This window comes from Bombus flavifrons, chromosome 6 (assembly GCF_040668555.2).
Source record: "Bombus flavifrons isolate JBK064 chromosome 6, iyBomFlav1_principal, whole genome shotgun sequence".
Classification (NCBI taxonomy): Eukaryota; Metazoa; Arthropoda; class Insecta; order Hymenoptera; family Apidae; genus Bombus; species Bombus flavifrons.
Genome location: NC_138447.1, coordinates 569,147 through 583,607, shown reverse-complemented (window position 1 = coordinate 583,607; position 14,461 = coordinate 569,147). Strand labels below are relative to the sequence as shown.

The window sequence follows — 14,461 nt, the reverse complement described above, 5'->3', positions numbered from 1 at the left end:
CTATTTGGAGAGCCTGCGAGAATTTTCAATTCATTTTCAATGGGTGATAGTTGGGCGTGGTTAGATGCGATGAGGTTTTATTTTTCGATACACGTTACGCAAGTGGAGGGTAGGTGAGCTTTTTCAAATATTTTATATAGAAGTAGTTCATTCACATTTGAAAGATACTTATCGAATAGAAATGACTGAACTTACTGAATAGATCATAATAAAATTTCACAGAATAAATAATAACGCTGCACTATGATCGTCGCTTTTAGTAACAATAATAATGTTATACAATTATTTCATACAATTAATGTGTACCTATAGAGAACTGATTCCGATTGATATTCGCAAGAATTGATCAACGATACTGCTTTCATATTTGCGCGATCGTTTCATAATTGAAGTGTCTCTATCTCCATCAGTGGTACCCTACTCTCTCGAGCTTTACTTACTTTTACAAACAAAAACAAGAATTTGATGTAAGTAGACAGCGGTGTAATATTGGACCAGAGAGTGAGAGAAAATTTTACCACCCCTATGATCACCCTTTTCGGCCAGCATGACAATTTGCCACGCGACGCCATAGATACCATAGCAGGTTCCTCGGCTATCAAGTTTCGCCCTATTACACCTTTCATACATTTATTACAGGTTCCCTTTATCTTTCACCTGCGTAGCGAACCGGTGATATGACTGACGACAGGAGACGGGCGAGACCTTCCCGAACCCTTCTCACACATCAAAGTCTCGTATTCCAGTCATTCTATACGCGTCCTATCAAAACTATGCGGCTGATGACGTCTTCATTCGTACGAGCCAGGATCCGAATCCCTCTTTTTACCTTCCTTTTTGTTGCGCGCTAATTGATCCAAAGTGGCTTCCTGAACCTCCACCTCTATGATTCCGACACTCACGAATGAAATAAAAGTTCAACGACACCGATATGACATCTAGGACTGGGACAAAAGACTCATGATTAGTCATGATATTGAAAATAAAGAATTATTCACTACGGAAAGAAATTCTTTTCTCTGAAGATAAAAATAAAAGAGTAAGATATGATGTGAGGTAGATAAGTGATGTGACGTAAGTAGTAGATTGTTCATCATTTTCGATAATTCATAGCTGTTTCTTGTAACTTTTTCTCTATATTTTTGTCATTGACCAAGGATATTAAAATATTGTTAGAGTAGAAGAGCTACTTTTTTCCACATTATTAAATGTTTCATTCGATCGAATACTAGCTTCGCTTGACAGAGAAATAGCTTAAAAATCACTTAGACCTGTTAATTAATTATAATAACGATTGAATCTCAATATTTTTAAACAAACGATTTGTCTACCGAAACAGAAAATAAATAAAGTTTCAATTGTACGATCTTGACACGCGTAAGTTATTGGAACGTTCTATATCTGTAACTCCCATGAAGAGTTAAATTTGTTGGTTTCGCGCTTAAAGGGTAACACGCTTTCGCATAGTACATACATCAAGTCCTTAAAGTTTAAATGCGTTTAAACTGGGAGTAACGTAAGCTATTAAGAGGTTAACCCCAGCTGCTACATATTTGCATGCAGTATCGTTCCCTTAATTATTCTTAAGTTACGACTTCGTGTCACGTACAATAGTTCTGTAACAAGAACATTTAATCGGTAACATGTTACGATTATAACATCTGAAACCATAACGAATTGAAGTTGCATGTGTAGCGTGGCTTATATCGAGAAACAAACATGACGTTTTGATGTTCCGAATAAAAGGATATGAGGCGAATCAATGATTGCATATAAAAGAATTATATAGCAAAAAAGTTCATTCGACTCAACTTCATTTTGTATCATCATCCGTTAAATATAGTAATAGGATTCGCATTTAATTTTTTTATCATAAATAGCAAAAAGTTTCAATAGCAAAAACAGAAGAACGATCGATCTTTCAGATATACAACATTATGTTGAAATGTGTTTACCCTTGGCTACTGGAAAATTACGTCCCATCTCCTATCGTCACACTCTAATATTATGCGAAAGTAAAGCATAGTCTGTAACTACAAGCAGACTTTATTTCCTTCGCGCGAAAGCAGTGAAAACAGAAAAGTATTGAGTATATACATACATATAGATACGTTGTTTCTCGTCGTCGCCGGCTGAGACCGACGCGACGATACGATCAGATAAGTTGCTGTTTGAAAAAAAAATTGTCGGGGCAGCGGTGGTTGTCATTAACATTTCAGAGGAAGAATTTTTTCAGGCAAGGGAAAGAACAGCTCCGAAGAAGAAACATGCGGCCCGGCGCGGCACAGCACGCAGCGGAACGGAGCAGCGTCAGTTGCTCGCGTGGTGGCGAGCTATCAATTTAATCGTTTCTCGATGAATGGACGGATCGGTTTTCTTAAAGTGCCGGTTTCACCCGGAGAACCGCATTTCTTGACCCCCCTTTAGCCGGACGTACGGTGCGGTGTATTCTCGATTTGTGCTGCGTTCACCGTGGGTCATATATTCGTGCCGTGGCGCGCCCTTAAATTATGCGCGCAATTACGCGTACCTGCATCGCGTAAGTGCATGTCCGTACGGGTGTTGCGCGTACTCGCGCAATCGCCTAGAGAGCGGACAAAAAAACCGAGAGCGAAAGACGGAGACAGAGAGGAAAGATTGCCGAGGGAAAAGGTTGAAGAAAAGAGACTGATAGTGAAGGATAGAGAGAGAAAAATAATACATAAACGTGCGCGAAATTGCAACTTCTCTCCGTACTGTTCCCGGCAATCCTGCTTTTTTTGCAAGGTGTTAATGACGAGTAGAGTAGAAGTGGCTGTATCGGTCGGCCAAGTGCTCTCGAGTTAGCGAGATATGCTTGTGGCATGGATGAACGCGTCGCGCCGCGTCGGTTGAATGCATCGAGAGACAAATATCCTATACTGAGGATGTGTCGCTAAGCCATAATGCGTTTCGAAATGTCAACACCGATAGGTCGACATCGAGCTTCATAGAAGTGGAGTTTGATGTCACTTCGTTAGTAAGAGGAAAGTGGGAACTGAGATAACTTATTTCCTTGTATTAGAATTATTTTCCTCGCTTATTACTATTCGAGGATTTCTTTGCATCGCGACACGTGTATATATTCATCGTGTTTCTACGTGAACTTTGCATGAACGTAATTGATTCAGCGACGAGTTAACTTTATTTGGACGTTCCTTTAATTTGGAGTATGATAAAAAGTCCATTATTCGAATAATGTCGTCGGAAAACGGGACTACTAATATAAATTAAATTCGGCAACAGAGTGACTCAGTTCGGTGATGTTAATTTTCATGCGATTTGGAAAAACAGAAACATTTGAGGTGGATAGGTCGTGATAGGTGCGGAAGCCTAGTGCTGGTGTGTGAAGGCCGAGATAGGTTCTGCTGCGGGTGTACATGTCGCTGCTAGGGTACTGCTGTATTTTCTTCTTATTTAAGAATCGTGGAAGAAAAATCGGCCTACGGGCGCCGGGATTTGAACCCGGGTCCCGAACACGTTCGTAACCTAAGGCGCTAACCACTGCGCTGCCGTTGTCCGACACTAGTTAGTGTCGAGTGGTGGTATTTGCTGTTGAGTGCCGCCACACAGTTATGCAATGACAACACGTGAGATATTGATGATAGACGTTCCCAAAACTGACTACACTGTTCTTTTTTAAATAAATAAATTCTTAATGCTTTTAATAGTAAAGTAACAATGTAAAACACCAAATTCACCATAAATTAAAATTCTTAACCAATTTTGTTTTCTAATATACATTGTTATATACATCAGAAAATTTGCAATTTTAATTAAAACTTTACTCGGAAGAAAATCAAAGAAAGCAATGTGGGGGATGTAGAAATAATTTAGCAAAGTATGGTTTCAAGTTCTATGTTGTTTATTAAATATCATCGCAACCTCTTTGGTATAATCTGGCATACTATTGCTTCGAAATGCGAAAGAACCATATCATCTTTCTCTTTCATCTTACCATTTATGTCATTTTATTACATTATTTAGTGTATCATTTTATTTTACAAGGTATGTGTAACATGTTACGCATCATCTTCGTTTAGTCGCTTTTAAAGCATTAGGTTCTTGTATTGTGAGTAAGTACACTAGCAGAATTAACACTTTGTGGACTGAAGACGCGAATGTGTTGAATAACATAACAGTAAAAAACAGCAATAGATGCTGTAAACGAAATGTTATAAAGGTGTTTTTACGTTACATGCTTGAATAATACGGAACGGTATCAATATATTAGATATAATATTGGTTGCTCGGAAAATTCGTTCCAGTTTGAAGGAATTTAGTAATATAATAAATTTTGCTTAGTATCTTTCCTTCAGAGAAATTGTTTTCAAGCATATCACATTAAAAAACGTTACTAGAAGTATCTTTAAATGTGTTCATTAATTTTTAACAAAATATTACACTTGTTAAATGCTACTCGAAAAGTTCGTTCCGATTTTTAACTCTTTGATCGAGATAAAGAATCATATTGAAAAATTTTTCGCTGAAAAACCTGGAAGGTTCTGGAGGGATGAAATATTCAAGTTGCGAGAAAGATGGGGAAAGGTTGTGGAACAAAATGACACCTATATAATTCAATAAATGCATATCGAATCGAAATGTAAATCGGAACGAACTTTCCGAGCGACCGTGAAAATGAATGTTTTCAATCATTCCAAACATACACGGGAATTCAGGCTATATGCTTGTCAGAGAATATGATCCTCAAAGCGTTAAATAAGACGAAAGAGTTAAGTATGTATACGATACACTTGAAACAAAGAGATAAATTTCAGTAAGAACTCTTCTATAATTTTTTAGCTTTTCTCTGAGAAAAATAATTTCCATCGGGTACCAACACCTTTGTTTTATATCTCTTTTGAATACAACGTTATTCCATGGTAGTATAGACTTAAAAAGGCCATTTCATTCTTCGATGAATAGACGATATGGAAATGAAACTCGAAAGCAAAACTCGTAATCAAATTTTCGAATGCGCGCGCATTTATCGGGTGTGAATATCTTGAAGCTCTTAAATTGAATTCAAAGTGTACAGGTAAGATCGGTGTAACGTCGGAGCGTTAAAAAAAGAAAGAACATCAAAAGTCGACGATCGATGACCGCGGTCGTCAGTAGCCGCTGGCCGAGCCAGTGGTTGGCTGTCTTAGTCTTTAAGATTTTCTTTTGGAGAACGAAAATAGCTGACGTGGCGATACTTAGGCGGCGGCGCAGCAGGTCGGGAGACGCTTTTCAGATAGAGAAGTATCTCTGACACCGGGTGTATACCGCGCGTATAAATTTCAACGTGTATACAGGCGCACACATAAATCGCGCGTAACCCTCGGGGTACGCGCGTAAACTCGCGCGCGCACCGGCCGCGGTCTCGCGAGAACATAGAAGCATGCAGCCAGTTAGGGAGGAATGGAGCAGCTCGAAAGGTGCCCAGAGAAGAAGAGAAAGGGAGAAAGAGCGAGAGAAAAGAAGAAAGAAGAGAAGAGGAAAGAAGAAGAGGGAAGAGAAGAAACAAGAGTCCTGCGTGTTCAAACAAAGGTGAGTCTGCAAGTTGCACCTCGGCTGCAGGTACTCTGTACTCCGTACTCCCCTTGTATCTCGCTACCTTTCTCTTCTTTTTCTCGACCCTTTGCGCGTCCTCTCTATGATTTTATCTTCCTTTTGCCAATGTTACACACCGCGAAGGTTACATCCGGCCGAATGTCTTGTTGCCAGGTGTATAAAGCGAACATTCTCCCGATTCTTCTCTTTCTCTTCTCCGTGTGTCTTCCCCCCCCCCCTTCTCTTTCTTTTTCTTCTTTCCTTGTCACGTTAACCTCGTCCTCGCATTGCGCAATCGGCCGATCGTTGCGTTAGGAAAGGAACCAAGGTGAAAGGTGTACTTAGGTACGTTCAAATTTATAAGGAACGATCGGGCTCGCCTCAAGTGATAGATAGGATTACATTACGGTGATTAAAGAGAATGTTATCGCGCGTTAGCTGGCTTTCTATTAATCCTTGGATCGTGTACCGAGCCATGGTTCATTCCAGTTACTCTATTCTCTAACTTTTCACTGTCAATCTTATCTACGATCCGCATAAACGTTCCATTGTTTATAATTAATACTGCCTGTCGAAAAAATGATAACATGGAAGGTGGAAAGCTGTTGTCAATCGATATACCTTCCGTACATTGGTTCAAGCTGAAATTGCTAAAAGTTTTTTTTTCTATTTGACGCGTCACGATGGTCGTGAGAAGGATAGGTAAATCGTCTACAAGAGAAATTGAGTGGAACCATGCGTCAAGTGAAATTTTTCCGTCAATATTGACATTATTGAGAAAGATGCTGTGAAACTCTGTAATCCTGCATAAAGTATACGAATTTACATGTTCGTACCTCCTGTTAAACCTGTTGAATGTTTACATGTATCCTTTAATCGAAGAAAGGATACCGTGTTGTGTTGCAAGAAATGTAAAAAATAGTATGTTATATATATGTGTATATATATGTGTGTATATATAAATATATACATATTATATATACACATATATATACATATATGTCGTTAATTTTTAATATCGTTGATTCGTAGATGATTCACAAGAGTTTTAGAATATTTGAATTTAATTTAAATTAGTATGTCCTTTTTGCGTAAGATACAGGATAAAGCTAACAGACTAATAGTAGTAATAATATAAATTAACAATATATACTCTAAATTCATCTATAATCCAACGATTAATGAGGGTTAAGACCAGAAAACGTCCAAGTATTTAATGGTATTATTAGGAGAAGTATTTCTTTAATTTTATTAAAAATATATCTTCTTTCAAAATTGGTATTGGGCTTATGATTTTGATCTTATTCAAATACTAATTCGCTCGATAGTTTTTCCTGAAGTCTACGATTATGCGAAATCTTGTTTTCTGTCGGTGTATTTCGTTTTAGTCCCCTGTCAAGATTGGATAATTGGTTCAATCTGATTAGGGAGATCATTTATGGCGCGGTGTGGCGCGATGTAGCGCGGCACGGCAGCCTCCTAAACCTCTGAAAATCCTATCCCAGCATAATTTGTACAAATATTTACCAGTGCCGACTTTAGTTAATAGCTTATCCATTCACCTTGAAGTCAAGTTGTTGTCATCAATCAAAAGCTGATAGAAACTCGATATTATCAAGTAAGAAATGGTAGTTAAATAATTTTATTGTAAACAGTGCGATTAAAGAATGTATTAAAAAGTACAAACAATATAAAAGCATTATTTATATTGTTTGACACAAGCACAACTCTTCGAATATTCTTTTTATTATTATTTCGTCGAGTACAATAAATACAAGAACCTTAGCCAGCGTTAAAAGTAAGTTTTAAGAAAAATACTTGAACGCACTACGAAGGTAAATATTAAGAATCGCGTCGTTGCGTGCTAAAATTTGGCAAAAGTAATATAATAGCAGTAAAGTAATAAAATTGCTTTCTATATTAATATTACAATTATCGAACATAAAATCGGATATAATATTACCAAAGCGGTAGGTAATATGTATACTGAAAATAATGGTCAAATGCTTTTTGATTCTAAAATGGCGAAAAGCTAATATATAATATGTACATACCTACATTAATTCGGATAATCAATTTGCAAATAAAGAGCCTACGCATCTATATTATATCTTATTATTGATTTATTTATTAAACAAACACGTCGATATAAAGGAGTAAGGGTTAATTTTGTATTAGTGATCAATCGAGTATTTTAGGGAAGAACGAAATTCTTTTATGATTAATGTGTTGAATAAATACGATTCATTTTAATTTCATTTCCGTTCGGAAAAACGCTGAAATATTCTATAGCAAAGGAAACAGAATCGTTTTTATGGGTCGTAAACGAAATTCGATGCTTGCGCGTAATTACATGCGTATCGTGTATTTATCTGAACAAAGGGTAACGAGGGCTGCCGGATTCGAGTGCACTTGATTTCTTTGTCTCGTTTTATCCCGTCTAGACGATCGATCATACCTACTGTACGTTTTGCTACTCTCCACAGGAAGAAACAAGTTAACCGATGCAAGAAAGAAAACTGCAAGAAATACACGTCTGTTATTACAAAAATATGTCATACCATACATATACGTCAACAAGACTTTCAACACGTGGATCGCGTCATTGATCGTCCGTTGATAATCAAGACTTGTTTTTAAATATATTCAGTAAATTATCACATATTTATTAACTGTACTAGATGTTGTTTTACGTAGAGTTTGGAAAACATTAACATTAATATATGCACAAATATTTGGACTTGTGCATTATTGTTAATTGATTATGTTTATAGTTATAGCGTATAATGTTATATTTATAGTTATGTACACAGCTGTCCATTAGTATTAAAATACATAAAATTATTAGGGGATTGTCAAAACTTTTAAGTTCATAATTTCGTTTGGAATTTTAGACTGTAAAGAATTCCATATGCTCGATATCATAGTAAAGACCTGGCTTATTATGTGTAATAAGGTTAAGTGTTCCTTCCTATGTCGTACCTCTCGATCAATATGTGAATTATTAGATTTTCTATTGTATTTATCGTTATTTGATTCAATGTGTACATATACTGTAAATGTTTCCACAAGTTAAATTAAAGTTTTACAAATCTCGAAGAGATTTACGAAATCTCGAAACTTTTTATTTAATATATGGAGAATTTATCGACACATACTTATCAATTGATTATTTGCATTTGCAAATTATCTCATTTTTGTAAAATAATACAACTGAAAATCCTGTTAATCGATCGACGCATACATGCGTAGATATTGCCAGGCGAAGGTACACAAACCCTGGCATAAATCGAAGACAATATAGATATTAGAAAGAACGGATAAGAAGAAGGAATAATAAAGAAGGAAAATATGGGAACCGAAGTACAAAGCAAGTGAACAAAGTATCGGTTGGAAAGAAAAGAAAGGGGGTAATACCTATGCCTGAAGAGTGGGAGGGAAAGGAGGTAGAATACTGGAAGAACGAAATGATAGCAAAAGGCATTGAAAGATGGAGGTAAAAAAGATGTAAAGGGAGTCAATAGGAAAGAGGAAGGGGGGGGGGCGTGAGAGACTAATAGTGCTGATCCCACTGCAAGCACCGCTGGTTTAAGACCCGACTAAGTGGTGGATAATGAATATGCTTACGTGTGTTGAGTATGCGAGGAAAGCTTTGCACTTGATATCGGGTTCAAGCACCTTCCGACTGCTGTATGCGTGTACGATACTATACCTTTTTCGTCTGTGTACTGTGGTTTTCACAAGCTTCGAGCTAAGACCATCGCCAGTAGCTGATGACAAGTTTGATGAGCTAGGAAAGTATGATATTAGCACCGTTACAATTTCGCCCTGATATTAAATTAAAATAAAATAGCACGGTCAGAGTTTCGGTGTAAAATAATATGCATATTTTTTTCCTTCGATCGACGTATGTATATGTGAATGTGACATAAAGATCAACGACATTTGAATTTTATGTACACGGTGTATTGAATCGTATCATGAAATCGTAAGTAGAAACTGATAGAAAATAAAAAATCGGTAGATGATAAAAATGTGAATCCCACAGAGATAGTAATAAAATAAAAATTCAATAAAAAAACAGAAAATATCACAATATAAAATTCTGTATTTATATTACGTATTGATTACAAATATTCATTACGTTTTGCGAATATTTTTAATTCGTAATTTGACAATTTGTCGCGTGAAAAAAATAATTCCAAACGGTGTTTTATTATCAACGTATTATAATTACAAAGATAGAAAAATAATATGTATATTTATTTCTTTGTACAAACGAAAAACTTTTCTAGGAACTATCAATACATGTGATTAAATTCGTTACCTTTTTATCCATAAAATCGAAACGATTTTGTGATAAAAAAATCGATAGTTTAGAAAATTTTGGTGCGAATGACTACTCGGAGACTTGACAAAGGGCCAGTAAGGTTGCCCGAAGGGAGACCACGAATGTCTCGGTGACCGATTCTGTTTGAGAGGCAACCCTTGCTGGAGGGTGTAAAATAAACACAGGCTGAAGCTTTTGGGGTAGGATACAGTTGAAACGTATCGTTCCGGTATGGCCACGCGTATTATACAAACAGGGGAAGCCTCTAATATTACCAGCCAATGTGTGCAGTGTGCACATACAGGCTGCTTCACGAGGAGCATGACAATTCGGTACTGAGCGATATCAAAACTAAAAAAAAAAGAGCGAGAAAGGAAGAAAAATGGAAAGAACAAAAGAATGAAAAAAGATCGTCTACGACTATTTTTCATCTTATTGTAGCAATTTCGACGCATTAATAAAATACAGTTTTTTCGTTACGATATTTCGTAAACAACTTTATTGTTACTAGTTTTATATTAATAACTAAAGAATATATTTCATTCTTAGGGAAATTCGTTTGTATACTGTTATGTGAAAATGAATTTCTAGATATTCTTTTCACGATGTTAATTGTTTATAGCTATTCTTCTTTCGTAGTTTTCGAAAGTACTGCAATAAAATACATAGGAGATTATTTGGAGAAAGTGAGAAAAAAGAGACTAGAAATCTGAAATCAGCTTTTTAAAATAATAGAAAAGAATGGCAGGAAACATAAAATTATTTTGCTAAAAAAATTAGACGACAACATTCTTAAGAATTGCTGCCGTCGAGAAGGTAAAATAAGATATTACAAACTGTTAACTGTTTTAAATTAAATGACATATTTTGCGGTAACCATAAATTGAAGGAAAGATTGAACTTGATACAAATGCGGACATTATTACATACCAACTTAGGAATTTACAAAAATAGACATAAAAATACTTTGGCACAGTAATGCCATATTATTCTAATTAATCTTTATCACTCGGGCGCCTTAGCGTTTAGTAGCATTGCTGTCAAGAACAAGTGGTTTACCTAATTCGAACACTTCATTGAGATAAACCGCACATAATTCCTGTTCGCGAAAGCGCGAACCGACCTGGAAGCTTTAGCCAGGTGGTAAACGGAACGCTAAAAGTTCCCTCGGCTGCAATACGTTTTGGTGGGCTGACAATTTTAAAAGATTCCGTGCGTTCGCACGAGGTGGGCAAGCATCCACGGGTCACCTCACAATGACATTAGATACGGCTGTTAGTTCGTTGACGAGGCAACAAATTTCCCGAGCAATTCAGTGTGTGCCTGTTGGAACGAAGGGAAGGGGGAGACGGAAAAGGTGATGGGAGAGGAGGGCAGGACAGAGCAGAAAGAGGTGAACAAAACGCAGTATGGAAGGGAGAGAAGGTCGGAGAGCGAGAGAGAAAGCGGGCGCGAGGCTCGTCGTCGTCGCCGTCGTCGTTCGTCGCGGTGGAAATCTCTAAACGAGCAGCGGTTGCCTGACCTGACACAGTACGTAGCAGTCGACAGGGCCGTATTTTCCATGTGCTGCAAACTACCAGCGCAAAATTGAGAGGGCTCGCTGTGGGAGCCATTTGGAGTTCACTAACCGTGGAAATGGCACGAGTACTCGATGCAACGTTGCGACGACGTGACGCCACGGAGCACGTGGAAAAAGGGGCGAATGCCTTTCGGAGATGCATCCCCTCTTGACTGCACTTCATTTTTCCCTCTTTTAAGATATATTCTTTCCGAGGGAAGTCGCGGCAGCCCGTTTGCGTCTCTAAGTGCCACCGATCTTACCCCTCGCTCCTGCCTTTATTTATTTCTCCTTTTCCCGGGAAGGTTTCTCTTACCTCCGTATTTTTACCAAATTTGCATTCGAGAACGCTTTCCTAAAAGTGTACAGTTGAAATTATTGCACAGCTTAGACAGTTGGTATTTTCTAAAAACTAGTGAACGAAAAGACACGGCTGAGGAAAGAGGCTAAATGTAATTAAATGCGTTTTGAACTAACAACTCATGGTTTTAGATATGGCGCAATCGTGGCTTCCTTGTGCTCACAATCAGTTGGCAGTGTCTCTGGCTCGCATATAAAACACAAGTGTCGGGCCAAGGGCTTGCGCGTGCTCTTGCCGCGAAGATAACGAACAGTCTGTATTCTCGTTAGCAGCCATGGCAGCCGTTAAGATAACAACGAGACACGACATTCACCGCGAGCCCTTGGCACGAAAAGGAGATTTAAACTCGTCTTACGATGGTAGAACTTTCATAAATTAGTCCTCAGAGCGAAGAAGCCACCATCGACGCGGATTGCGTGGGACGCACCACGGCCGTCATTTCATTTCTCTCCTGTGAAACGTAACCTCGGGCTTTCGGTGCGAATTAAATTTACCATGAAACAACGAGAACCAACCCCTTTCAGGAGCTAATTAACGTGCCGGTAACTGGTTTAAGGTTCGTTAAATTTTATAATGTTAATGGAATGCAGTGTCGAACATGACAACGTGAAACGCTATATGCTGAATCGACCGCTCGTAACCATAATACCGGTACATTATCATTGAAAAAATTTCATCGCATTGATATTACATGCGTTGCAAAGTTCTGATTCCAGGAAACTTCCTTCCTATGGATTCTGCGATTCTACGCATGCTGCGCTTAAGTATTCTAATAGGTTGCAACTTCTTTCTAACTGAGAAATTGATCTATGGATACGTATACGTATACATATTTATGTATTCTACGAAGAGTACAATCGAGATACTCGCAACAAAAACGACGTATGTTACATTTTTTTCACTCTTTTTGCTTCGAGCCGATAACTTGAACCGATATTATAAAAAATGATCTCTGTATGTTGAGTCTCGCGTATAGATGTAATGAAATTCTTTGATATCGTATAAATAAATCACCGTTCGAACGAGTACGTTCTACGAAATGATAAAGGTATGAAAACAAAGCAACATAACCCAGAGTGCTGAAAATGAGAGTTCTGCCATTCTCTAAAACACTGATCTTGTGACGAGTCCTGTATTAGGATCTGCGGGTTGAAATGACCATAACTATACTGCTGATCATGGTCGGTTGTTAATTTAGTAAGTGCGGGAGGAGGTTCATAGTCGCGGAGGACTAGACAACAAATCCAGTGTGTTCCAATCATACGAATGGAATGTAGTACGTGAATGTGTATACATTGGATGCACGATGGTGCACCATGCACCATGCACCATGCACCATGCACCATGCACCATGAACCATGTACCACCGTGCGAGCATGAATACGTTCCGATGTGCTTTCTTGCGTTCAGAGATCGTTATCCCCGCAATGGATTCTGGCCCTAGATAAACCGACATAGATTAAACGTCTCGAGATTGGAGCAGAGGAGCAGTGCTCGGTTGGTTGCCACTTTGTAACAGTACCGGAAAACAGATGAAATTAATAGTAATAACGGATCAATAATTGGTTTTCGCTTGTGACACGAACGCACACTTCAGGGCTGATTGACAGTTTAGCTGAATGGAATCATATCTGATCCATCTAGAGAATACTTGTGCCGTGACAAAGGTAAAGTAGATGAGATTTGGACGTTATTGGCTATCTGAATGTAGATTTTTTTCTGTACACAATTATTAATTACAACTAAAATTACTCTAAAGTACTATATTTAAACTGTAGTAAAATATTGTACCGTGATTAAATTTTTTCGTAGATATAAGCATATCTATTTTGCTGTCATTCGGATTCTCATTTTTATATTTATGTGTTAAATTAGTTTCTATTAATACCGAGAACTATCTTGTACCTTTTTAAAACTTAGTGTGAACCTGCCACGATGATCTATCAATGTGTATGTCGCATTGATACTGATATTCTTACGTGTCTGGTCATAGAACGTAGAATTTGTAGGAGGTGAACGAACGTGCCAGGAACATGCAAACGATTGCAACAAATAATCCCCGATTGATAGATCAGTGGGAACAAGCTATCTTAAATTATCAGTGATCCATGGCTGTCGGAGGGTACTTACGTTTGCAGGCTTTACGATGTTGGATCGGTCTCGCCGGATCCCTGTAGTAACCTTCCCGACAATAGTGACAGTGTCTTCCTGCTGTAAAATGCCGGCACTGCAGACAAACGCCTCCGCTGACACGACCCGACAGCTTGTATAGTTCCATGTTGAATCTGCACTTTCTTGCGTGGAGATTGCAGTTGCATTCTGAAACAGATACACGTCCGATTAGATGACTAACCGGTCCTTCCATTTTGCTGAAGCAATTTTACTTTCCGAAACAGTTTAACCTCATATTACAATTAAGTGGACATTGGAACAACGCAATCGTGTTCATTTTGCAATCTTCCTAAGAGTAAATAAATGCCGACCATATTTCTGTAATATCAAGTATCTTGGTAAAGGAATTAAACACGGTAAGTCAACGGCAGACTGACAAAAATGGTGCAATTGTTGATCTATTTTTACGGAATAAATGTCTTCAAGTGCCCTACTTATTCCACTAGGATTCCATTATTTCACGATCAATTAGTTGAAAATATAATTT

General features: G+C 37.9%; 1 protein-coding gene across 1 annotated transcript in view; it reads right to left on the bottom strand.

Annotated features, from left to right (window-relative positions):
* The window catches only part of LOC138181184 (netrin-1), a 111,298-nt gene that overhangs the window by 36,244 nt on the left and 60,593 nt on the right, over positions 1–14,461 (bottom strand). Inside the window, exon 2 of the mRNA XM_069115840.1 lies at positions 13,933–14,121. Coding sequence (XP_068971941.1) covers positions 13,933–14,121 — 189 coding nt within the window. The remainder of the gene's footprint in view (positions 1–13,932; positions 14,122–14,461) is intronic.